At 41.8% G+C, this 26,090-nt stretch overlaps 1 protein-coding gene across 1 annotated transcript; it reads right to left on the reverse strand.

Moving 5' to 3' along the window:
• On the reverse strand, positions 1 to 24,927 carry itpka (inositol-trisphosphate 3-kinase A). The gene is made up of 7 exons (XM_049595747.1): positions 23,932 to 24,927; positions 17,360 to 17,456; positions 10,064 to 10,277; positions 7,520 to 7,724; positions 5,253 to 5,354; positions 4,679 to 4,750; positions 1 to 2,909 (listed from the first exon to the last, which is right to left on the reverse strand). The coding sequence occupies exons 1-7, from the start codon at positions 24,349 to 24,351 to the stop codon at positions 2,637 to 2,639; spliced, it is 1,383 nt and encodes a 460-aa protein (XP_049451704.1). The 5' UTR covers positions 24,352 to 24,927; the 3' UTR covers positions 1 to 2,636.
• Between the last annotated feature and the right edge of the window lie 1,163 nt (positions 24,928 to 26,090).

Below are 26,090 nucleotides of genomic sequence, written 5' to 3' on the forward strand. Positions count from 1 at the left end.
TGTTTTTACTGTTAAAAAATAACAGTATTTGCCCTTTTTAATTCCATATACAGTTTCACTCATTTGCACATCTCTGACCAAAAACCAAGAAATGTGCTGTGACAAAGAAATGAAAATAATTACAAGTTTGATTAAAAGAATAAAATCAGTGAAAGAAATATAAATCGATATACAATAAACAAGAGTTTGTCAGAACAGTGACACAGGTAATGCACTCTGATCATTACACAGTATGCAGTAACATATTGACAGTGTGTTATGTGTTGTAGTCATATGACTGTGAGTTTCATACTGCACAGAATCTCTCCTTTAATATAACACTTACAGATGTGACGCCCAGTCGCCAGAGGAAATGTTGGCATTGTACGTTTCTGCAAACCACGAGTTTGTTTACATTTCAACAGCCTTGTGGTTAATTAATGTGTGGTCATGTTTGGGCTTAAAATGTCTGGTTTTGGTGTGGAAGTGTCGCAGTGTCTCTAAAAACAATCAGTTTTGTTGTTTGTCGGTCTCAAACAGTGGTCTGCAGCTTGGCAGCCATCTCACCTTGGTCAAATGCCATTGATATGTATGAATGGATTACTAAACAGGCCTACTGGACCCAGGCCCAGGGGCCCCAAGTGTCAGGGAGGCCCTGGCCTTCACTTGCAAAATGTTACTCAAATTTACACACACCGACCAAGAAGAAACTCAAAATGAGCACAAAAAGACCAAAAGGAACTGCAAAGAGACAGAAAATTACTACAGAGACAAAAAACAACTACAAGGATATACAAAATGACTACAAAGCAAAAACAAAATGGCCCAAAAAATACACAAAATTGCCTCTAAGAACCCAAACATCTACAAAAAGACAGAACAATCACAAGAGCCCTGTTTCTGCCCAGAAGTACTGTATGGTACGGTACAGTTCATTTTGGTGTGCTTTTTTTCCGTTTCCACTGTGAAATGTTGTGGATGGTACCAATGGATCCCCATTTTGGTCCCCCCTCTGTTGGGGTACCTAGCACACAGATCTGGTACTAAAAGGTGGAGCTGTGAACACTGCATGCATTGGTCAACAGTAAACGGTCACTCTGCTCACAGTTGAGTTTTGGCTGGTTTTGTGACCACTGTTCATACCATGGCAAGTTTTACTTTAGTAAACTATAACTATAAAAATAAAGGATGTTTTGCTCTCCTTACAGCCACTGTAGTCTGAGAAAAATTAACTTGATTCACTGGGCCGACTGCTGGCGACTTTTAAGGTGGAACCTTTTCTTGTAATGTTACTCAATGCATGAGTTGACGACGGGAATCAATCAACACACCTTAAATTTCAATATGAAAACTTTGACCATTCCATTAGTTGACACAGAGTTTTAGTAATGAGTGGATCTTCACTTGGAGAAAAAAAAAGCATCGTAGAGCATTGTTCCTGTGGGCTCAGGCCTGAGAAGGACTAAATGCACAAACCTACTATTTTTAAATATCCCATGGAGAGAGAGACTCTCACTGCAGCTGGTTGTATTTTGTTCTGAATATGCTGACGTTCAACCTCGTTCTGTGGACGATAAAGGAGGTGCAGACTTCAATCTATAAGGAAATACAGTAAGTGCTTGTTGGAGCAGTGAGTGACAACAACCTCGCCCACATTTAAGAGTACTGTTAATGGTGGAAACGCTAGGGTCTAGGTCTGAAGGGCTACTTTTGGTTCCAAAGGTACCATACCGGGGCCCTGTGACCTTCACTTGCAAAATGTCACTCAAATTAACACATACTGACCAAGAAGAGACTCAAAATGAGCACAACAAAAAGACCAAAAAGAGATGCAAAGAAACACAAAATAACTACAGAAATGGACGAAACAACCACAAAGAGACAAGAAATGACCAAAAAAGACACAAAATTACATCATTAAGACACCATATTACCTCAAAGAGCCCAAACAACTACAAAAAGACAAAACAACCAGAAGAAGACTCAGAATGACCACAAAGAGACACAAAAAGACACGTAACAACTTCAAATAGACACAAAGTCTGTGTTTCCTGTTTAGGGTAGGTGGTGGGGCCCTTTGCATATCTGTGCCCAGAGGCCCATTGTCTCATAATCCACCCACATCAATATGATACGCATAAAACCTACAAATGTAATATATCTTGGTTTGCATGAACGTACATTGCCAACACTTTCTCCTGGCAGCTGGGCAGAGATGTAACATCAGGGCTGAGGGTATCATGGTAACAAGGAGAACTGAGGACTTGTGATTGCTCACTTTGTTTTGATTCGTGTTTCATGAGCATTTCCGTCATGCGTAACACCCTGTCCCTGAAACTGAAATGCAGAATCCATACACTTTCACTTCTGTTCATTTTGCAGGAAGTTGAATTAGTGTCAATTCATTTGCTCAACCGTTGAGTAACTAGTGACAAATCCTCTGCTCCTCTCTGCTCAGTGTCCAGCGAGTATTTTCTGTCAGTGGCGTTTATAAGGCTCATCTTTGAAATGTTCTTTATTGTCTCATCTCTGCAATCTTTTCAACATTTATCATCATCCAGCACCCAAAACAACATATCTGAAACCCCCCTCAGGCTCTCTCTGTGGTGTCCATTAAAAATAGTTTGACTTCCTCTCACCCACCTACAGGTCAAAGGTCACTGACCATCTGTTTCTGTAGTTTGGCTGTTTTCTTTGGTCACAGAGCAAAACATTTCTCCGCTCGTCCCTTCATCGCTCACAGACTCCAGAGTGTGAATGAGGTTCTCCAGCCCCCACAGGTATCCGTCTTCTCGGTTGCCTTCCTGCCAGGGAATGTCATGTTTTAATGTTTGGCCCTCTGGTAGCGCTGTGGTCTTGCCAAAGTCAATGATCCAGACCTGTGCGTTGCTCGTGTGGTCGTGGATAAAGAGGAGAGAGCTGCCAATGACCTACGGAAACAAGAAGAGTTTCCAATGAGTGTTTGCTTTTCCTTCCTCTGCTTCATCCAATCATGCCTACATCCCTGCGACCTTATTTAAGGACATCACACTTTGGGTTTGCTGCAACTCATGCTTTATTCTGCTTAACTCAGACCAGTTGTCCTTATTTGAGATAAAGCACAATAAACTGGTCAGTGTAAAAACAAGATGGCGGCCAAATCATTCAACAGCTGATCCCGACACAAAAGTGGACAAGGTACAAAACCTGATCGAATTATATCATTAAAACTTGTTCATTTATGCTTAATAATGTTTCTAGTTTGATATGGTATACACATTTGACACATTTTAGCAACAGTAACTAAGCTGGCTAAGACTCTGATGATTAGAAAGTACTCGTTTGAGGACATTTAGACTTTAGTATTGTATTATCACAGTGCTCCACACAGGCCCATTAGGTGTTACAGACTATTTCTACAGACAAAAAGGACATTTCTTACAAGATATAAACCACAAGGCTTTTATATGTGTTGCACCGTTTGCACTTTTGTTTTTGCACAGCCATGTTCAGGCACCAAAATTAACAGTTGTACACTTTATAAGACACTGGTGACTAGACTGTTATAAATAAGTCCACTGTGCCCACATGAGGACATCTTCAGAATCTACTTCCTGTTTAAAGACGATGCTCAGTTTTTTTTTAATACTCATGTCCTACTGACATAGACTCAGGTCTCACAACACAGATGGGTGACAAAAGTTAGAATTTGTCAAACTGGTTAGTGAGCAAACAGAGTCGGAACAGCTCAAAGGATAAACAGTTTAAATAGCTACAAGTCATTTTTGGACGTCCTCCGAGTTGGACGCGCTGGCTCAGGGAGGTGATGCAACATCTCAAATTTGAGAAATTGAGTCACTTTAGGTGGCTCCTTTAATAATTTTAAGATAATCTGGAAACCATTTATGGATTCAATTAGAGCTACAATTTAACCTCCCATCTTCCTAAATGTAACTCACATTATAACAGATAACACAATGTCACATTTATCAGCCTATCTTGTATCTTCTTCTGTCTTTGTAGCCCATCACTATGAGATAAGCCCGCCTGTTTTTGCGTGTATGTTTTTCTTTTTATCAGTGTTGTGTTGCTGAACTGTATACAAAAGCAGTGTTCCCATTAATCCTTTAAAAGTCCTACGAAGGCATTGAATTGTTTTATCTAAAAATAAGGCCTTAATCAGTTTTAAAATGTCTTAAATCAATCTTAAAAATTATATGACACACTTAAAGTACAATTTTATTTATTGCTTTTACTGATGTTGCCAGGTAAAATCTAAAAAAAATTTTTGTTAAGTTAATTACAGAATGCCTCTCACATTAATGTTACAGAAATCAGGATAGTTGAACCATCAACGCTCATATTTTGCTTCCAGCCGGGATGCACAGAGCAGCAAGTTTTTTTTTTCTTCTCCAAGTTGGATTATTGTGAAATTGTTCTTTAATTTAATTTTAAAAAGTGGCATTAAAAAGTCTCAAAAAGTTTTAAATTTACCTACACTGAGCTATAGAAACCCTGACAAGCCAATAAAAATATTAAAAAAACAAACAAACAAAAAAAATCATCGGCCAACATGTTCTTAGTAAATTCAAGCATATCTTTTAGAAAAACAGTGTTCAACCCCTCAGGTAGACTTTCAGATGAAGTTCCTGCTGTTGCGACACTATTTTACAGCGCTGTATGTTTGTTTTTCCTGTAACATGTTACGATCACTCGTCACCTCGTGCTGCTTGAAGAACTCGGACATCTTCAGGGCCTGCCGGATCTCCATCAGTCTGCTCAGGTAGGACTTCTGCGTTTCAAGAAAAAAACAGTAACAGATGTATCATAAAATCCAAACACTACCTGAAGCCCAATGATTTAGCATCAGATACATTTTAATCTGAATCTATAAATTAGCAGCTACAGTAATAACATTAAAGGGTGTTGACACAGCGTCTGTTTGGGAACCTCCCGCCGTAATAAAAAAGTCAAACAGCATTATTTGCGGTGAATATTTGCTCTGTGCAGATCAAACACTTCAAAGTTGTTTTATTTCATCAGACTGTCCCCAGCCTGTTTTAAATGTAAAGACTGAACATACAAAATCATTTATATGTGTCCAAACACTGGACAAGGATGTGAGAGCTTACTCAGCCGCTGGCTTTGTAGCTGACGACATCTTTTAGGTCATGCCTACAACACCGCCTTGTGTACAGTACATGCACGGTACAGTATGTTTTGTGCTTGTCCTTACATGCATGAACACACAACGTATACTGTTTGTGTGCAGAGGTGAAGTGATTGTCACGTACTATGATGCTGACGTTCCCTTCGACAAAGTCCTTGAACACCTGGATGACATCCTGCTTCGATCTGGTTTTCTTGAAGTCAGTCCGACACGTACCGTCACATTTCTGAAAGATAGGAAATATTACACGATACCATGACTATTGGCCTGTGATTGGACAGAATTTGTGTGCATTCTTTTGCAATAATCTAATTTAATTCAGTTATTTTTGGACAATCAGAGGCAGCAGAAGCAAAACATCACCTGATAAAGATGACATAGGGAATGTGTTAGCAAACACTTGTCTATTTACACATCCAGCAGACACGAAGTAGCATAAGCACTTCTTTGGAGTCGTGTTTGTGGCTCCTTAGGGCCCCGGACCATCAGGTACAACCAACGCAGGTGTTCTATCAAAGGACTGTTACCCGGTCGAACAGTATTTCCCTCCTGTTATTGCATGGCACCCCTCTCAGTAGTTAGGGGAAGGGTTTGGTTCAGCTACAGGTAAGACGAAAAAGTTATGGACAGAGAAATCGCTGTCGACACGACACTGGCCTTACACTAAATTCCACTGTCGCAATGTCATGAGAGTTTTACCTGAGTTGGTGCACACTCCCATGATCTCTATCATTTGGTGTAAGGCAGGCATGTCCAAAGTCTGGCCCAGGGGCCAATTGTGGCCCACAGACCAATTTTAATCGGCCCTCGGCTTGACTTTCAAAAATATTCCATATGTGGTCCTTTACATGATAATGGTTAATCGAGCAAGATCACTTGGCATTTTTACCCTTCACTTCTCTTGGACTGTGGAAAAGGAGGAGAAACTCGTGGGGTGAACAAGAGTTGGTGTTTAATTCGGCGTATATCTGATCCACCAACCAGCACTTATTTTAGTGAGAAAACTTAATTTTTGAATGGTTCCCCTCTCATTCCCTCAGCCTTATAGCGCAGCTAACCAACAGAGGCTGGTAGTGAGTTGAGGCAACAAAATCAAAACTGTAATGTCTGTCTGTGGGGTTGAATGCCTGGTACATGGAAGGTTGTTAATGTCATCCAGGAAGGGCTGCTACGCCTTGGAGTATTTTTAATAGAGCCTTGACTGCGATATCTCAGCCAATCAGGAACCAGGAGCTGTCAGGCAATCAGTCCCACAGGCTGTATGCATTTAGCCAATCAGAGGGCACATCACATGGTGGGATTTATTATGAGCAAAAGGACAGCGTGTAGGACTTCTTTCTTTTCTTGCCTATAGATTATATAAAAACTATTTTGGGGTATGAATTAATTGTGGATTTAGCAGCCTAATTTAGGAGCGAGACAGCCAACTATCAAATCTTGCACATAACTGCAACCACACAAAGAATTCTGGGAGTAAACATTAGCAATTAGTAACGTATAGCTGGTGATCATGGATGTAAAAGAATGACTTAGTGTAAAAAGAAATTAAACTGGCAAAAATAAAGATATGTCCAGCTTGGATTCAAGAGAAAACAAGTTGTAGGAGGATGAGGGGACAAAATCACGAAAGAGAGCTAAGCTAGTATGAGGCCTGAGGCTGGAGGTGATTCGGAGTGACTGTCAGTGGACCACGACTTCAGCCTCCAGACCACAGTCGGTTCATGCGCAGCATCTGGCCTTCGAGAGAGACCTCACACAAATGCCTGGCTGGATGAAAGCAGCGGGTCCTCCAGAGATACCTCACTGAAATCGCCTGCAGCTCCTCTCACAGTGAGTCCAGTGGTGTAGCTGCCACAGTTTGTTTTTAAAGATATTTTTTTGGGGCTTTTTAGCCTTTAATGTATAGGAAAGACAAGCGTGAAGGGGGGAGAGAGAGAGAGGGAGTGACATGCAGCAAAGGACCACAGGCTAGAGTTGAACCCGGGCAGCAACAGCCTTGTACATGGGGCGCCTGCTCTACCACTAAGCCACTGGCGCCCTGCTGCCACAGTTTCTAACACAGATTTGTGTAAACGTCTTAAGTGCAAACTTATTAGAGTTGGCAGTGGTGGTTAAACTAAGGCGAGAGTTATGTTGTGGCATATCAGTGGAATTAATCAGAGTTTGCTTCAAAAACATTCTCGATTTTGTTCATGGAAAATGTTTGTGCTGTGATGTGAAGTTTCTGTCTGTCACTGTGAGGTTTCTGTCTGTCAAGGTTGGAGTGTGATCTTTATCAAAGCATGGGTTGTTAAGCATCCCGGTGATACCTTGATATCTTGTCATATAGTTGTATTGGCATTTTTACCACATTTCCAACCATGTTTTATGGGCGGACTTTGCTCTGTCTACCTTGATCCCTTCTATCCTGAAGCCCAGGGTGTGGGTGGAGCTCATGGTCTCCCTCCACTGCATGTAGCGAGGCTTGGTGACCCCTCGTTGGGAATGCTCCTGGGGAGTCGGCCCTTCGCTGTCCACCTCCACCATTTTCTTATACAGGTCTTCCCTCGGCTTGGGCCGCTCCCGCGCCCGAACAAGCTCCTCCTCCAGGTATGTCCTGAAACAGCAGGAGGAATGAGGCCTTCAGGTGCTGCATGTTTACAGACTCCTTGCAATTTTAAACATGATCTCAGCAGGTAGGTAAATAGCAATGGTTGTTTACTTTCAGGGTTTGTCATGCATTCACACCCTTAGTTATTAAGATGCAAGATAAATTATTTACTTAGAAGGGAAGTTTCATATCAGAGGCCTCTTCTCAGAGCTCCTCTTTAACGGTGTTCACTCGTGCAGAACAGGTGACCAGTCATTTCTGTACCGCTCAGCTGTAGGAGTATTAAAGTCTGCTGGTGATCAGCACAGCAGCACACTCACAAGTGTTGTGTTCGTAGGAGACAGTTACGTGGAAACAGATGTGAATTTCAGTTTCAGTTTGTGAGCCACACTTCCTCTGTGCAGAAGAGGGAAGCTGAGAGGAGACTCCAGCGCTCAACTGTGTGAAAGTCTGAGTGTGTGTTAGCGTTAGTGCAAGTTAGCGGTTTTGCAACTTTGTGGTTCTGAGTGTTTTTGACAAAGGGGAGTCTCCAGGGACACCCTGAGTGTGTGTGTGTGTGTGTGTGTGTGTGTGTGTAGCCTGACAAATTAAGACACGCACAGACACTTAGTAAGCAATAAATGTTTTGTTCGCGCGTGCGTGTGTGTGTGTGTGTGTCTGTGTGTGTGTGTGTGTGTGGATTGCACATTTGTATGTTGGCCCGGAAACAAAGTTCTCAGAGACCTGCACGAACATCTGTATGTATACATTCATGTGCGCATTCATGCATATACTGTATGAATGTGTGTGTGTGTGTGTGTGTGTGTGTGTGTGTGTGTGTGTGTGTTTGTGTTTGTGTGTGTGTGTGTGTGTGTGTGTGTGTGTGTGTGTGTGCACATGATGCAGTGAGGCACCCCACCCGCTGTGGCAGGAAGCCAAGCATATAGCCTGCAGTTATAACAGGTGTTCCCTTGTAGAGCAAAAAACCCTTTAGGCGGCATGTACTGTCTCCAGGCTGCACACGTCTCATTAATCCTCTTCAACAGAACAGGAGCGTTAAATACATGGATAAACAAGGAAATGATCTGACAGCATTTCAAATAAGTGTAGCAGAAATAAGAGGTGCAAGTCCTGATTGCTAAACTCTGAGTCCTGAGTCCTAAACTTTGAGTCCTGAGCCCTAAACTATGAGTCCGGAGCCCTAAACTATGAGTCCGGAGTCCTAAACTATGAGTCCTGAGCCCTAAACGTGTAATTTCAAATGTTATTCCATTTTAACAACAGAGTAATAATCTATTAAATTTACTCAAGTTGTGAATGCTTTTTAAAATTTGTACTTATTTGTAAATTTATTAGAAGTTGTTGCATCTCATCTGTAATTTTCAACACATTTTGGACTTTCCTTTCATTTTTTGTTGACCATGGCATAGTTTTTGTATGCAAACATCTTTGGTATCTTTTTCCAACTGACGCTCAGTAACGTAACATTAGTTCTTCATGCTTCTCTCTTGCAACTTGATTGGATGTTGTTGGATTGGTTCAAACAAAGTGGATCTGGGGAATTAAGTGTTGACTGGTGGAACCTGTTGGTTCAGGAAATGAAGGGACATGAACTGATTTGTGGTACACTTTTTAAATAACATACTGTTTAATCCTTAGGTTTGAAGAAAGCCATCGAGTATTTTCAAGTCAAACAACTAAAGTCCAAGCAAGGTCATAGGTCATTGGTGTTAAAATCCAAGTCGAGTTGAAAGTCATTTTTGATTTTGTCAAGTCAAGTCCACACCTGTTTGGATGTAGAATTACCCTCAGAACCTTCTTATGTCTTATTATGCACACTACCAAGGGATGTAGGATATAATAACCGGACATCATTACTGAGAATTGCGAGGAAGATGATCACAGTTTCCTGGTTAAGGCCGCAGCCCCCCACAGTAACACGATGGAGGGAAAAATATTAAGATGTTTTGTGTATGGAAAGTATGACTGCTAGACTGCAGTTTAAAACTAATATAATTCAAACTAAAGGGGCACCTGTTATTTTATACCTTTTTAAATGATGTGATCTACTGGACACTTTGACTTCCCATTAGGCATTTTTAGTATTAATTTATAGTTCACTTCTTGTTCCCTGTTTACTTTGTACAGTGTACACTTTTAGTTCACTGTTATGTTAAGGTTTTTAAGATCCCCAAGCTCCACAGACTCTTCCGCAAGACATTTATGCCTGGGCTGTGTCTGTGAACATACTGACTGCACTGTGAGAGTGTGTTTAACTTGTTGAAAATAAAAAGAAGTTCTACAAAAATATCAACAAACGCCTGAATATCCATTTTAAGAAATTAATGAATATCTTACTCCCTTACCTCACTCCCATCTTGCAGTCCATGACATTGGGAAGTTCAAAGCTCGCCAGCAGGTCAGTCATATGAAGGAAAGACTCTCCGTCTTTCTCCACGGTGCCGTGGTAACCGGGCACGAATGGGAGCAGTGCATCATCCCTCAGCTTCTCAAAGCACCGCATCTCGTTTTCTGAGAACTTCTTCAGGATGTTTCCCTCATCTGCTGCTTTGAAGTTACCTGAGATGAGACAAGGCTTTGGATTTCAGGCATTCACAAACAGGACAGATAAGAAAATGTGTAGACATTTAAAGAAGCATGCCCTGATTTTGTCAGACCATCCTGTACTGTGCCTGTGTGATGGAAATTAATTTAATTTCCAGTGACATGAAGCTTGCGCAAGTTAAAGCAGTAGGTAACTTTGTGATGAGTGTCACTGTATCCTGACAGTAGTACATGAGGCAGATGATCTGTGAGAAAGATCAGGTTCCTCTGCCTCCTCCTGGTTTTTCTGATGGCATTTGCATCAATCCACCGTGGCTGAATGAAAACAACCAATCAGAGCCGAGGAGTCTCTAACTCAGCTGTCAATCACTGCACATAAACTAGGCAGCAATGATCAAATATGAATCAAGATTCTGTTACTGCACTGTAGGTGGGGCTTAGTTTTGGCTCAAATATTCCCAACACGGCAGCTGGGTCACAAACATTCTCATTTTACAACTAAACAGTGCACTAAAATATGTTTCTAAGAACACTTAAGGTGAGAAACAGGCAATGCAGTGACAGAATCTTGATTCATAAATTAGCAGGGCTGCTGAGTAACAGTGTAACCAGCTATATTATCGCTGAGTTGCTGTTGATGTGTTGCTTAAGCTTTTGTTAAGCTAGTAACATCGTCATGGGCTTGTGTGTGTCTGCTACTTTTCGTGAAGCAACTCAACTGAATGTCATCTAAAATTTGCTTATGATCAAGGTCCGAGCACTATCTTAACATCATATTCTGCCGCCCCACTTTGCACATAAAGGTAGCATAAGCTAACTTAGCTAAATGGCACCATAGCACAGCACAGCTAGAAGCAACTACATACGATTGGTTGAAGCTTCACCATGTCATTGGAGCACTAGAAAAGTTGAGGTCAGCTCAGCTTTGATTTGTAGTGCGTCACACATGTGTGCAAGTGTTGGAGATCAGTTTCTAGCCAGTGGCGGAGCCAGAAAATTTTCTGTGGGGTGGCCAGGATGGTTATGTGATCATTTTGGGGTGGCAATGTCTCACTAGAAAATACAGGGGTATTTAGGGCACCTAAACCACACACCTCCACAATATTTGGAATACAGGTAATGGTGGAAAAGATCAAATAATATTCAGTGTATCTAACTTTTTTTCTTATGCCTGCAAGTAAAGTAACAAAAATGCTTACACTATACAAATGTAGCACAGGATTTTCAGTCCTGTCCCATCCCACTCCCACAAAAATAATCCCATCTCATCCCAATCCCACAAGAATGACTCCTGCCCCATCCCGCTCCCGTGTTGTGTTTCATGCTTATTCTCTTTCTGTCTGTGTGAGTTTTCAAGTTTTCCTTTCACCCACAGAGACTATGAAATAAACGGGATCTCATCTTGCCAAAATCTATAGGCTATAGCAGAGCTTCTAAACTATGGAACAATCTCCATGCATGTCCTGAATGGTAAAGCATCATATATTTAATTATTTATGTGTTTGTTTATAATAAATAATGAGTGTGTTTATTTATTTATTTATGTATTTATTTATTTGTTTATCATGTCAATAGTGAATCGTAATGTTCATCTCAATAATGATCACTGAAATTTAAAAAATATGAATGGAATCCTGGAATTCTAAACAGAATAGAATGACATCATCACACTGACGGAATGTTATATCCCTTTGTGACATCACAATACAAGTGCCTGAAAGTTTGTAAGTAGGACCCCTTAACGTAAGCGTTCAGCTCGTGACTGTTGTGGGTGAAATATTTGTGAGGACACTTCAGACCTTTCAACGAGTGACAGCTGCAAGAGAAATCTCTAATTTTAGTGGATGTCAAATCCATTATCATTTCATTGAGCTAGTTTCTTTTGCAGCTATGAGTCATTCATCATCAATCGTCATTATGCAGGCCACTGTCTTAAGTAAGGCAAGAGACCTGAAACCAAGTCCACCACCTCCCAGAACTTCGAATGAGGCTTTGACTTCAAGGGGACAGACACGTGCAAGGCGACTCCGACTCCTTGCTGGGGCTGTGGGGATCATAGATACAGAGGAATCATTACCCAAATGTGGCAATGTGCGAGCTAGGGCCCTCAAACAGCGAAATGAATGCCACCCACTGCAGGTAAGTGACAAAGACCACAGTGAGGCTGATCCTCAACTAATCTGTGTCCGCCCAGTTTCCACAAAGAGGGAACCTGCAGGACGACGTTGTTTCCCTGTGGAGACTGATGAGTCATTGCCTAAATATGGCATGACTCAAGCTAGGGCCCTAAAACAGTACATAGAGCGCAACCCACTGCAGCTAGGTAACAAAGACGATAGTGAGGCTGATCCTCAGCTAATCCGTGTCCCCCCGATTTCCACAAAGAGGGAACCTGCAGGACGACGTTGTTTCCCTGTGGCGACAGATGAGTCATTGCCTAAATATGGCATTACTCAAGCTAGGGCCCTAAAACGGTACATAGAGCGCAACCCACTGCAGCTAGGTAACAAAGACGACAGTGAGGCTGATCCTCAACTAATCCGTGTCCCCCCGATTTCCACAAAGAGGGAACCTGCAGGACGACGTTGTTTCCCTGTGGAGACGGATGTATCATTGCCTAAATATGGCATTACTCAAGCTAGGGCCCTAAAACGGTACATAGAGCGCAACCCACTGCAGCTAGGTAACAAAGACGATAGTGAGGCTGATCCTCAGCTAATCCATCTCCCCCCGATTTCCACAAAGAGGGAACCTGCAGGAATACGTTGTTTCCCTGTGGAGACAGATGTATTGTTGCCTAAATATGGCAATGCCAAGGCCAGGGCCCTCAGACATTACATAGAACACAAGCCACTGCAGCTCAGTTGGACTTAAAGGGGAACAAGAATTCTGATACGTTATTTCCATGGCCTTGGAAAATCCTATAAGTATTTGTGAACATGAGCTACTCTCTCTCAAAACCAGAAACTAGATAAGAAAGTCTCAAATTTGTGATTTCATAGGGTGTAAAGTCTGGAGCTGCTCCGTAAACAATGAATGGCACCTGAGTTTGTTGACCCACATAAAGTGGTCATGTTTTTTACACCCAGTTGAGCTCAATCTTATTGTAGTTCTGAAACAGAAAATATATCTGTTGAGTCAGAACATTCCCCTGGGTGCTCTCAGTGTTACTACAACATCTTTCCCAATTATTATCTATGGAGCAGCTCCAGGCTACACACCCTCTGACATAACAAATGTGAGTTTTAGCATTCTAGCTTTTAGATTTGTGAGAGAGTCCTTTATTTTCATTTTCAGTGGTGAGCACTGATGTCTCTGGGAGGTTCTGGTTCATGCCAGACCTTTCTGTGAGGACATTTTCCCATGTGTGGTTTTCTCCGGGTGCTCCGGTTTCTCCCACAGATCATAATAAAAGATTTGGTTAATTTGGAACAAATAAAATAAAAACAATCAAAACTATATAATGTATGTTTTAAGAGTTTTATTTAGCACTGCATGAACTAGCCCGTATTAAATCACACACATATTGCCATGTTTAAATATGAGGTGGGCTCGTCAATCTGCCGCAATGCCTAAAAGTGGACAGAATCTCTTCTGAACTTTGGGGTTACTTGAATGATGGAGACATTTACGCAGCATATCATTTTCAATTAGAGGCCAGCATTAATACTGCTGTTAAATCACTTCAAGTAGAAAAACTACATTCGGTTGAAATGTAGAGCTACAGTAGGTGGTAGATATGGTCGTACATTTCTCATCAGATTTCTGCCTTCAAGGTTGCTGTATATGATTGAGTGCTGCGTTTAGGAACTGTGGCACAATGTAGCAATTTCAGTATACAAAGGAGACCACAGTTCACATCGCACATGCAAACTAATCCGAAAGTTATGAAACCACACTGTCTCTTATTTTCAGGTCATTATAAAACAATATAAACGTAGTTATGAATATTTCATACCATTTCTGTCAACAGATGACCCTAAATCCTACAGAATGGGCCATTTATATCTATATAACCAGCAGGTTAATTTGTTTGATCTAATTTGCATTTGTGCTGCTAGTGTCACAAGCAGACATTAAACCATTACAACCACTTTACTTCGCATTACTTTAAACAAAAAAATTACCCTAACCTTAACCATTACCCTAGAGTTTGTGCAAGCACCTAGGCCATGGCATCCTGTTGTGCCAATAGTCATGGAAAAGTTCCCCCTCAAGTGAAGCATATGATTGTGCAACAGTTACAAACAAAAATTAAAATCTGCAAGCAGAGATGAACGGGCCCTTGCACCTTTGTGCAGCGTGGAGTTGCTGGCAGGATGCTGATTGACGCAGCATTTCATGTCTGTGAAAGTCAGACACTGCACGCAAGAGTGAGATAGCATATCCTCCATGGAGTGTGGGTGCTGGAATGACCTATTTCACATTTTTTACTACTCCCTGCTCAGTGGCGGAGCCAGAAATTTTTCTGTGGGGTGGCCAGGATGGTTATGTGATCATTTTGGGGTGGCAATGTCTCACTGGAAAATATAGGGGTATTTAGGGCACCTAAACCACACACCTCCACACTATTTGGAATACAGGTAATGGTGGAAAAGATCAAATAATATTCAGTGTATCTAACTTTTTTTTCTTATGCCTGCAAGTAAAGTAACAAAGATGCTTACACTATACAAATGTAGCACAGGATTTTCAGTCCTGTCCCATCCCACTCCCACAAAAATAATCCCATCTCATCCCAATCCCATGAAAACGAAAAAAAAAATCCCACAAGAATGACTCCTGTCCAATCCCGCTCCCGTGTTGTGTTTCAGTTACAGTGAAAAAAAAAAAAAAAAAAAAGTACATGGATCACACAATGCCTACCTTAGTTGAATATAAACCCAAATATGACATCTAATGTTGTGTTTTGATGTTTATTGCCTAATTATGTTTACATTCACTCCACAACACGTCATAAGAACCATTTCTGAGAGAGAAAAATGTAGTTAAAGTATTGTAGTAAAAGTAGTGTTTGGTTCCTCTGACTGATATTATTATATATGAGATCATTAGATTATTAATACTGAAGCATCAGTGTTAGAGGAGCATGTTACTGTTGTAGCTGCTGGAGGTGGAGCTAGTTTCAACTACTTGACTATTGTTATTATGATAGGCCTGTCATGATAACAAATTTTGCTGGGCGATTAATTGCATCAGAAATTATTGCGATAAGCGATAATATTGCGTAATATTGTGCTTTTAAGACCCTTTTTATTATTTTTGTAATTTTGCTGTTTTTAGTCCATTTTTTAAACTTATATAATGATAATAAATGCATAATGGTGCAAGTACACCCTTTTAAAGAGAAATAAACATTTATTTAACAAGAATATTTACGACTGCAAAAAATAAAATTTATATTCCGAAATAACACGTAAAAATATCGAAATAAATAAATACAAAAAAATAGACTGTCAGTCTCTTACTCTCAGGTGTGCAGTTAATTTGGTCGTATTAGCTGTTTTTGTTGAGATGTTTTTTTAGAACAAACCCGGCACACCAGCTCGTTCAAATTACTGGGCTCCCCTCTGTCATTTGGTTTAAATCCAAAACACTCCCACACATGAGCCGTGGCATTTGGTTGAGGAACAAGTTCCCTGTCTTTCTCTTACGCTCAACTCTGCGCTTCGCTCCCTCGCCTTGTCTCCCCCTCACGAAGATCGCACTGTGTGTGTCTGTGTGTGTGTGTGTGTGTGTGTGTGTGTGTGTGTGTAGCCCATAGCCCTGCCTCCCCCACAGAGACAAAGACACTCGATGACAAGAGTTTTCCCTCCGTTCATTATGCTAATGAACCAACTCACCTGGCTGCCAGACGATGCACGGCAGTGAACGCTCTTGTCGTCCAGTCTCTTTGGTGGAGAGAGACGAGGAAAACAAACACGAATAAATATGGCAAATAATCCCATGTTATCCTCCCACAGTCCAAAGACATGCAGATTGGGGACTAGGTTAATTGATAACTCTAAATTGTCCGTAGGTGTGAATGTGACCGTGAATGGTTGTTTGTCTCTATGTGTCAGCCCTGCGATAGTCTGGCGACCTGTCCAGGGTGTACCCCGCCTCTCACCCGATGTCAGCTGGGATAGGCTCCAGCCCCCCCGCGACCCTCAAGAGGATGAAGCGGTTAGAAGATGAATCCCATGTTATCCACCATCTTTGTCTTCTCTTCTTTTTGTTTAACGGCGGTACTGTCTTTGTCTGGTCGCACCTTCACGCCAAATATCCAAAACGTAGGATGTGCACGCATCTAAAGTGTCCGGTAGCGCAGGAAAAGTTCCGCACGCCGGCTGTGATGTGGTGGTTGGGGTCAGGCCAGGGTGGCCAATAGGGTGGCCAGGATTCAGCGTGAGGTGGCCACAGCCACCCCCTGCCACCCCACACCTTCGCCATTGTTTGTAGCTTCATGTCACCAGCTTCCACTGAAAATGACCTGTAGCCTTTTGCTCACAGTAAATGGACTGCATTTGTATCACACCTTTCCAGTCTTACAACCACTCAAAGCGCTTTTTACTCTACATGTCACATTCACCCATTCACACACTGGTGGCAGAGGCTACCATACATGTTGCCACTCACTTACACACTGACAGAACAGCCATTAGACACGATTTAGGGTTCAGTATTCTGACTGTAGAGTCAGGGATCGAACTGCCAATCTACCAATTAGTGGATGACCCGCTCTAACTACTGAGCCACAGCCGGCCTAAACGGCATTAGAGACTCCTCATCTCTGATTGGCTGTTTTTGTTCATGTATGGTGGATTCTTGCAAATGCTAATGGCAGTTCTATGAGGGGAGGAACATGATTTTTATCACAGATTATCTGTGCAGTGACAGTTTCAGCAATATAATGCTAAATTATTTTTCTAAAAGTTACCAACTGTAGCTGTAATGCTCTTGAATTTATTGTTTGTTTGTGTTGCATGGAGATGGTGTTAAAGGAAGCAACAGATCTAACGTCAGTCATCCATCACAGTAGTGTTTCAGTGTCTGTCAGTGAGGTGAGAGTGCCTGACCGAGCACACAGACACAACAATGATTTGAACAGGTCATACCTTTATGCCCGGCCAGCTGAACCCAGTTCAGTTTTCTCCTCTGTGTAGCGCTGAAGGGCCAGTGGACGATCGTCTTCAACTTCCACCATGGCTTACTCTGTAGAAGACATGCAAGAAAACAAGCATTGAGTCAAGTTTTTGTGTCTGTCTGTGTACCCTTGTTCTCACAAATAATCTGAGAACAGGAAGAAGTCTGACCTACGCTGTCTGAATGGAAATCTGATCGAATAAGCAAGTCGACTCAGTAAATCTGATGCCAAGCTTTTGGTTTTCCACTGTGTGAAACCTCCAATCTAGGTCAGCTAAATGCCACATCTGTGGAACCTTATATCGTACTCAGCATCTCTTATTCAGCACCTCCAGCTTGGTGTGGTGACGGAGGAAAATCTACTATCTAATATCAGCTTACAGCTTAAGACATTTTCTGCTTTATATTCAAGGAGGATTTAGAACGTCACACTGGATGAATAATTTGTCATCTTTGGTCAAATGGCCGTATCTCAAGGGGAAAGTGAACACCGAATATCGGAGGGTGACACTGCCCTCGCTGCTGGCCTCTCAGCTCCCACTCGCTTGTTAGCAATGTCTGAATTTTTTAGTGTCACACAAGCGTTTGCAAATCAAAGTGTGCACTGAATCTTGAACAAAGAAGAAAAAAGATGACTGACGGGTGAATTAATTTTTCTTGGCAGAGGTGGTAAGTTTTTCATGGTTGTTTGTTTAAGGACTCCTCATGCCTCCCTCGCTTTCTCTTTCTCTGTCTCTCACTATGCACACACACACACGCGCACACACACACACACACACACACACAAGCATGCGCACTCACACAAAGAAAACACAGCAACAGCTTGCGAATTTCACAGAGACACGGTGGTGTTTCACACTTGTGGAGAACTGCTTGTTTTATTCCCTGCTAGAAAACTGACCATATCTCAAATAAACTTAAACACCAAGAGGTTTTTTTCGTATTTCCATCCAGTCATCTCAAATATAATTACAAGGAAAATACACTGAATAAACAAATTCCCCGGCGCTGCAGAGGAAAACTAGTACATGCTGTTGGATCCTGTTTTTATGCTCTGGAGAGGTCATTTTATTCTGTGTGTTCTGATTGAAAACAGGAAATGAAACAGGGACTCTCGAGTTAGTGAAACGCAAAGCCCTGCATGCAGCCAGCCAAGTCTCTTAAATGTCAGGTGATATGCTTGACTTACCATAGTGCTTCTTGTTTACTGATAATATCGCATTATGAAGGTGAGCATGTGTTTTAAAGCTGCAAGGCTGTGACTGTACTGAAGAGGTCTGGATTCATGAGGTGTAATGTGTTATCCTCAGACTGCCAGGGAATGGAAACTTAGATGCAAGTTTTGATGTAAACACGACGACCCTGCAGCTCTATCGCTAATATTTATGTTTGACACACAGTCTGACATTGAAGCTGTTAACGTGTTATTCGCACCACGCTGTCCCGGCCGGCCTTGATGACAGAAACCACAAGACTTTGTACTGATAACACTCAGAATAATGCTGGTTTCACTCTCTTAGAAGTTGAAATAAAAGGTTTGCACACTGCATCAAAAGCTGCCTGAATAACAGAGAAGAAACTGAACTGCTAACAACTCATTGACAGCTGAAATTTGACATGAAGCCTTAAAATAAACAGTTTTTTATGAGGCATTACAAGAAAAAGAGGTCGGAAAACAGATTTAATCCTTATAAATGTGTAAACTTATTATGTTTTTATCCATAATCCTAATTTTAGGAGTAAAATGTACAGTACAGTATTCAATTCTGCTGCTGATGCACAAGTAAAAAATGTTGGAGACTAGAAATACCCAAATAAAATGCAAGTACCTCAAAATTTTACTTAAACTCAAAGCAATAATTTGTTGTTAGGGTCCTCTCAATCAAAACAATAACAAAAGATAGACTTTGAAGAGGTTGTCAATTATCATGGGAGTCGTCTTTATTGTTTAAAAGACCACCTTTGCAGATGAAAATCTATCTGACGTGACTCAGGCAGAAACCACGTTCACTTTTATTCACATCAGCCAACACTTAGTCACGCTACGTTATTTCATTGTAATGAAATGGCTGCTAACGTTAGCTGACTTAGCATTAACTTGCTAACTTTCCATTAGCATTAGCATGAGTCTACCACCCATACAGCCACTGTAGCTAATGCAGGGTTAGCCAGACTTTCTTCATCGTGGACTATGTACAGAAAACTGTAAGGAGTCATGGGCCAAACAGTAGTAGGCTAAATGTTTTCATCAATCACTGTTTCTATATCAGGAAAGCCCATTTGCTGTAGAAAATTCTACACAACACTACTAAAAAGTTCAACATTTGACACTGCAGTAGTTTATTAGTGTGCCCACATATTACAAAAATGTCTATATCTTCCATCTTTTCAGGTCAGTCGCCATGTTTACTGGGGTAAATGCTCTTATTGACTGGTAATCAATCATTGTCGGTGAAGCAAGTGAAGAAGTGCATCGGCAGGGCTTGCTAGCAGTAGGCTAGTTGTTGAAGATGACAGTAAAATTGTGCTTAAACTAGGCTGTGCAATGTGCTTACAATTACAGAAATATGCTCACGCCATATTCTAGTTGATTTCTAAAAACTGGTCACGGGCCATTTAAAAACCAGCAGCAGGCCACAATTGGCTCGCGGGCTGTACTTTAGCCATCACTAAGCTAACGTTATGTGGTGAATTCAGTCATGGGGTAGCCTAGTACTGCTATCTGTGGTCAAAACAATCATACTAAAAGCTTCATGAGCGTGTTGAACATTGCTGTAATGTCCAGGGACACACTGTCAGGAGACGCACACCAGACAAATGTTTTGGACGCCACAAAATAACTTGGGAAAAGGAGCCACTGATGGCCACGTTATTGGTACACTCTGTAATGACATCTATAAACCCCCAAAACGGCACTCTACAGTGCTCCATTGTTACTCCAAAAAACACAAAAGTGGGGCCCTTTCTAGCGACTGATGACAGCTGGATACAATTAGTTAGGACAGTCAGCTAACTATGTGTACATATGTTAGGTGTAAGGGGTGTAAATCACGAGTTTCATCATGATACAATATTATATCAGTTGTTTGGGCAACAATACTGTATTTGCTGATATCTAGTTCTAATAGTCTGCCGTGATACAATTTAAATTCGATGTAATTCAGGGGTCTGTGATCGATATGAGACGATATCAGAAAATACGCTCATACTTTCTTGGCTGCTTGCCATCGTCTGCACGACACAAGGCCACCAGCACTGTTTGAATGTTGAGAAGGGAGGTGTGCTTGGACAGATATGGCAACACAGACATGCCATGGGAATTTCAAAATAAAGGAGTGTCCTAAGGCAGATGTTCCGCATCAATGTTTTCACGTTGCATCGATGATACTGGAACGTTCATCATTGAATCGATATATCAATACAGAATAATGTACTGTAACACTACTATGAGGTGGCAGCACAACCACGGACATTGTCACTTACCCACCACCACCCCTAAGATCGCCACTGATAACATTAGAATGTTACCACATGCATTAGTTTGGTAACTAGCATGTTTGGTGACATAGTCATAGTCAGAGTGAGCTAGATCAATATCAGTAAATTAGGTCTCTGCTTCATTTTAAAATGATGCTGTGTGGCAGAGAAAATGCTGTAGTGCCATTACTGGGTATTATTCTGTCACATTGTACGATTCTTTCCTCACACTCTTTAGTTAGAGTTAGTTAAGTTAGAGCAACTAGAGGGGGTAAAGGGGATATGATGCCATTGACAGGCGACCAAATGAGACGGTTGGAAGATTGTTGGAAACATTTGAGATAGTGTCAGTACACAACTCAAGAAAATGTATAATACTGTTGAGGTCATTTTTAGACCTTTCAATGAAGAAATATTACATATACGTTTAGGTACATAACTTGAGTAAATGTAAACTGTTACTGTCTGCCACGGCTTAAAACAAAGATGTTTTATTTACTCTCCCAAATGTAAAGGAGCCTGTTTCTAGGATTAGCCTCATGTTTGCTTTTTCCAGCCCCTTACACACTCGCCTTCTGCTCTGTCAGACCAGGTCTGTTGTGTGTGCAACTAACTGACACACAACTGCTGATCTGAACAGTCAGAGCAGTCGCTAGCAACACAGCAAACACACCGACGGCGAGCTTCACCATTTTCCAACAATTCATTTCACCGAGGAGAACAACAATCAGACGACATAACTCACTCAGCCAACCATCATTATCACTCATGCCTTCCATGTCGCGCTGTATTGTCATCTGCAAGTGCTAACGGGATGTGAACTGCTGCAAGATGAATGAGTGAATCCTGTAATGATGAGCCTGTTTGTCTGTCTGTTCTCTACTCTGCTGTGTTTCCATTAAAAAACACTTTGCTGCTCACTTTTAGGAATTCATCTGTACACACACACACACTGAACTGGAAAAAGCTGACGACTGATAGACGGTGTTTTTGACTTCCTGAAGTGGTTATTTGTTAAATGTCAAAGGCCAAGGCTTACATTACTGACCACAGAAACACATCATTACACAATGACATGTTAGTGTGTGCTGTGTGTGTGTGTGTGTGTGTGTGAGTGTGAGTGTGTGCGTGTGCGTGGGCTGATGTGTGGGCTGAAGGGGCAGATGCATAAGTGTGACTATATTCAGAGACAACACAACCAGTATGTTTCCATTCTGCGCTGTGATGCCTTTAAGAGCCACTAAAGAGGTAGAATGGACTTTTATTTGGTAAAGACTTCACATTGAGCCTCACTTGATTGAAGAATGTTACTGTACACTGTCTCTCGCACACATTCAGAGGCTTAACAGGCAATGTGTATTCAGTCTGTTTAAAGGAAAGTGACAGCTCCAGGCCTTGTATGGAGAAGGCGATGAGAAGTGGTGGCACCATAAAAACACACACACACACACACACACACACATTGAAAGTCTGAGTCTAATGTGGTGATAGTGTAGACACAAAGCAGATTATGCTGTGCAGAAACCAGGACGTGACTCACAACGGTCACACTTCCCAACGAATCACACGAAGGGACAGTGATTGAGCCAAAGCTGCAAAAATACACGTCGTCCTGCTCGAATCTAAATCAGAGTTTGAGCTTCTCAAAGATCTTAAACTGCATTATTTGCATGCAGGCGTGCTCATAAGAGCGAGACTTGTCAGCTACAAAGCTTTATCAGCCAAGAATGTCAAACAAATTTCCACCCTAAGCGTCTATTGAACTAAAGGCCGATCCCTCAACACCAGTCTGTGTGCAGAAGGAGGGAGGCACAGTGATAAAGGTCAGGGCTTACATACGTTCCAAAACACGATCTGACATTTAACATGCAACAGATGCATTATTATTAACAAGTTATCCATTTGTGTGACTGTTTTTGAGCCACTGAATCATCAACCTGTGGTTTTATGGATGTGTACAGCATGGCCTTTAAGATACTTCACAGTAAACATGATGTGTCACTTTGCTGCACTATAAAGGTTATCAAGCTTTCAGCAGCGTCTTCGTGTTGGTTTAAGTTCTCGCAGCGCCTGGGATCATTACAGTGATGTGAGAGGCTCTGATAAGTCATTAAACATAAGGGAAGATAATGTGATTTCAATGGGCACAATCGAATTTCCTCAGAGATTACCCTGCGCTCTCTGGCAGCAATCTCGAGCTTGTTTAATCTTCCTTTTCACATGATCTGTAACAGCAAGAGAAAAGTAGTGTGGCTGACCCCTGTATCTGACAACTGACATTTCCCAGATCTCCAAACCAGAACAGATACAGAAATAACTTCTGCAAAGGTAGAAGTGACTGATTTCTGCAGAACTCACTTCTTAAACATTTCATGGACTCAAGATCAGCCAAACAGAACAAATGCTAACGCTGTTATCAGCTGCTCTCTGCGGCCACAGATCCCAGTGGTCCTCTGTGAGGAAGTAGTTTGCTGGCTGCTGTTTATGTGCGGCTCTGCTTCACCATTTCTTGTTTGCAAAACATTAGGTCTTTACTGTAACTGGGTAATTATAGAGGGTGCAGATTAGAAAAGATACACATGAGGTCGCAGAGGATAATTTGAAAGGTTTTTGTCAGTAAACATCCGGTGCTGCACCACCAGCCTCAGAGACAACTTACTGTACACCTATTTATATCACTTTATTTCAAATACATTATATTGTATTCCTACATTATAACCTCTGTAGTGTTTTTTGTCTTTGATTCTCATTTTTACATGTGATTTTCTTTTAAAACATATTTGTGTGAGCATTGTAGCGTCACTGTGTTTGTGCACATGGCATTGAAGGATTTAAACTTGTCCTAGGATGCCTCATGCAGGCAAATCTTTGCTGTAGTTGGTTTAGTCATATAATATATAACAGTAATTCATACAGGGAGGCAACAGATTGTTTCATGCACTGTGTAACAGAGACGTAAGTGGCATAATTTGCTGGTAAACCTGCCTCTGACTCATGAAACCTCAAACAAGGGAACCACTTTAATGGCCCTCTTCAGTGGATCTTCATCCCCGTGCAGTTCACTCACCTCTCCAGTGTCCACCAGATGCTCCAAAGTGATGATGCCTTTGCTTTTGCTCTCGTTGTCGCTCAGTAAATCATCCTCGGACTCCACAGCAGAGGAGCCCGTGGAGGAGATGGAGGAGTTGGACAGTTTCCTGCGCAGGGTACCGTCCACAGCATCATCCCAATCCTCCTGCTGCATCTCCCGGGAGGAGCCGCCTCCCTCCGGGGTGATGGTGACCTGCGGTACCCGGCGCGCATCCATCACAGTCGGCGCTCCGGTTGCGGACGACGGGGCGATTTGAGCGGCTTTCTGAATGAGATCATCGCAGATTTGGGATGCTTTCACTCCGGCTGTTCTCCTCTCTGGACGGGCCCCGTCGTTTATTCCAGTCCCAGAGAGTCCGAAGTCTTTGGAGGTCTTTCTCCTGCACTCTTTGGGCATTGGAGAGCTGAATCCGTCGTGAGAGCGCACGAGGAGAGGCGCAAAGACGGATCTCTTTAATCTTCCAAATCTGGTAATTTCACTTTCAGAAAGTTCAGAGTGAGTTTAGGTGTTCAGTCGGTCCCCTGCGGTACTTCCTCGTTGTTTGTTGTCCGAGTTTTCACACATAAAAAGCCTCTGTCAGCCTCTGTGCTCTGTGCGCACTGTTGGAAAGGGGAACCCCTCTGTGGTGGTGGCGTGGCTCGCGCTTAGACGCGGTTACACGCGCGCGCCGGCGCATTCACTTACACAATTGTAGCCTACATGGCTTTTCATCTTCCGCATTGCCTCTCTCGCTTCCTGACTGAAAATTAAACCAGTTGACAGGTTCAGTTTTGTGACAGACTCTCCTCTGTCTCGCGCTCATTTCCGACATTAACCCTAAAATAAAGTGTGACTGCACCTTTAAATCAATATGTGCTCAACACACATGAAATAAAACATGTTTTAGTTGCTGCACTGAAAAACATGCACACCTGCAGAAACCTTAAAGCTTCAGTCTTCAAGCCTTCGAAATTACACATATGTTGGCATTTAATTAAAATAACTTTTATCTCTAATAAACTCTGACAATGCGCGGAATTTCAAAATAAAATGCGGAATCTGGATATTCAAAAGGCTACTTGTGAAATCTGGCGGCATAAGAGGAAGTTAAGAGTATTTGAAGTTATGTTGTCGTGCCATTGTCATCCAGGAGGGGACGCTCCTGTGCGGGTTGTTCACCTGACAGCTGTTGATGTGAGAGGAAACAGTCAGCACTGAGAGGACAGATGGTGTGAAACTGGATGGTGAATCACACTAACAGCCGCCGTAGTGACTCAGCCATTATGAAATTAATACATTTACAAGTTAATACTTCCACTACCATCTGTATCATGTTTATGGATACACAACCATTCAAAAGTTTAGAATCGCTGATCAGATGTCTGAGAGGACGACGATTCAATAATCTTGAATGGTCTTCAGTGCTTTTGGTATAAAAAATTAGGTTGTAAAAAGTTCTCTTTAAATATAGATGTTATGTTTGTGTGAAGGGTTTAGACAAATAAGAATAAACAGCAGTGTTTTGCACAGTGACAGACCCAGCTCATTTGGCGCCCTTGGCAAGCTTCCCCTGACACCCTCCACTATCTTTTATACTTATTGTACATTATTTATTACAAACAAGAGCAATAGCTATAAACAACATAAACAATAACAATTTAGCCAACAAACAATAATATGAAATATCAAACAAATGAAGCTTTGCCTTAGTTCAGGCAGGAAGTCATAAGGATTTAGTGTCTTGCTTGGGCCCACTCTTTTATATCTGGTTTGGGGGGTGACTTCAACTTTTTCCTTGTTGGTGTGTGTATGCTTCTGCACCTCAGATGGCTTAAGCTTTTTCCATTTTCTCTTACTCTAATGCTCTCCACATACACCCCACTCCACCATACCTGAAAATACTGTAGCATCACATCTTTAGATCATATTTACCTTATGTTAGTTTTTTTTTTATCTCTCTGGGTGGCACCTTAGGTGGCTGCCTGTGTCGCCTCTAGGATCTGCCACTGTACATAGACAACCAAATGCAGTACACTGCAGTGGCTCAGCTCAGGGGCAGTGTGGTTGCACTGTGTTCAAAGAAGAACTCATACTAAATAAAAAATGGTCCCATTAACTATAGGCTAGATGCCACAAAAAATGTAAACCTATCTTCG

This window comes from Epinephelus fuscoguttatus, linkage group LG14, assembly GCF_011397635.1.
Source record: "Epinephelus fuscoguttatus linkage group LG14, E.fuscoguttatus.final_Chr_v1".
NCBI classification, from domain to species: Eukaryota; Metazoa; Chordata; class Actinopteri; order Perciformes; family Serranidae; genus Epinephelus; species Epinephelus fuscoguttatus.

What these genes read in the sequence shown, in the direction of transcription:
- itpka (XM_049595747.1), bottom strand. Translation starts at nt 24,351, where the DNA reads ATGCCCAAAGAGTGCAGGAGAAAGACCTCCAAAGACTTCGGACTCTCT. An exon ending in ATCTGGTGGACACTGGAGAG is followed by an intron (nt 17,457 to 23,931) that starts GTGAGTGAACTG and finishes TGTCTTCTACAG; the next exon opens with AGTAAGCCATGGTGGAAGTT. An exon ending in AGTTCTTCAAGCAGCACGAG is followed by an intron (nt 2,910 to 4,678) that starts GTGACGAGTGAT and finishes TTGTTTCCGTAG; the next exon opens with GTCATTGGCAGCTCTCTCCT.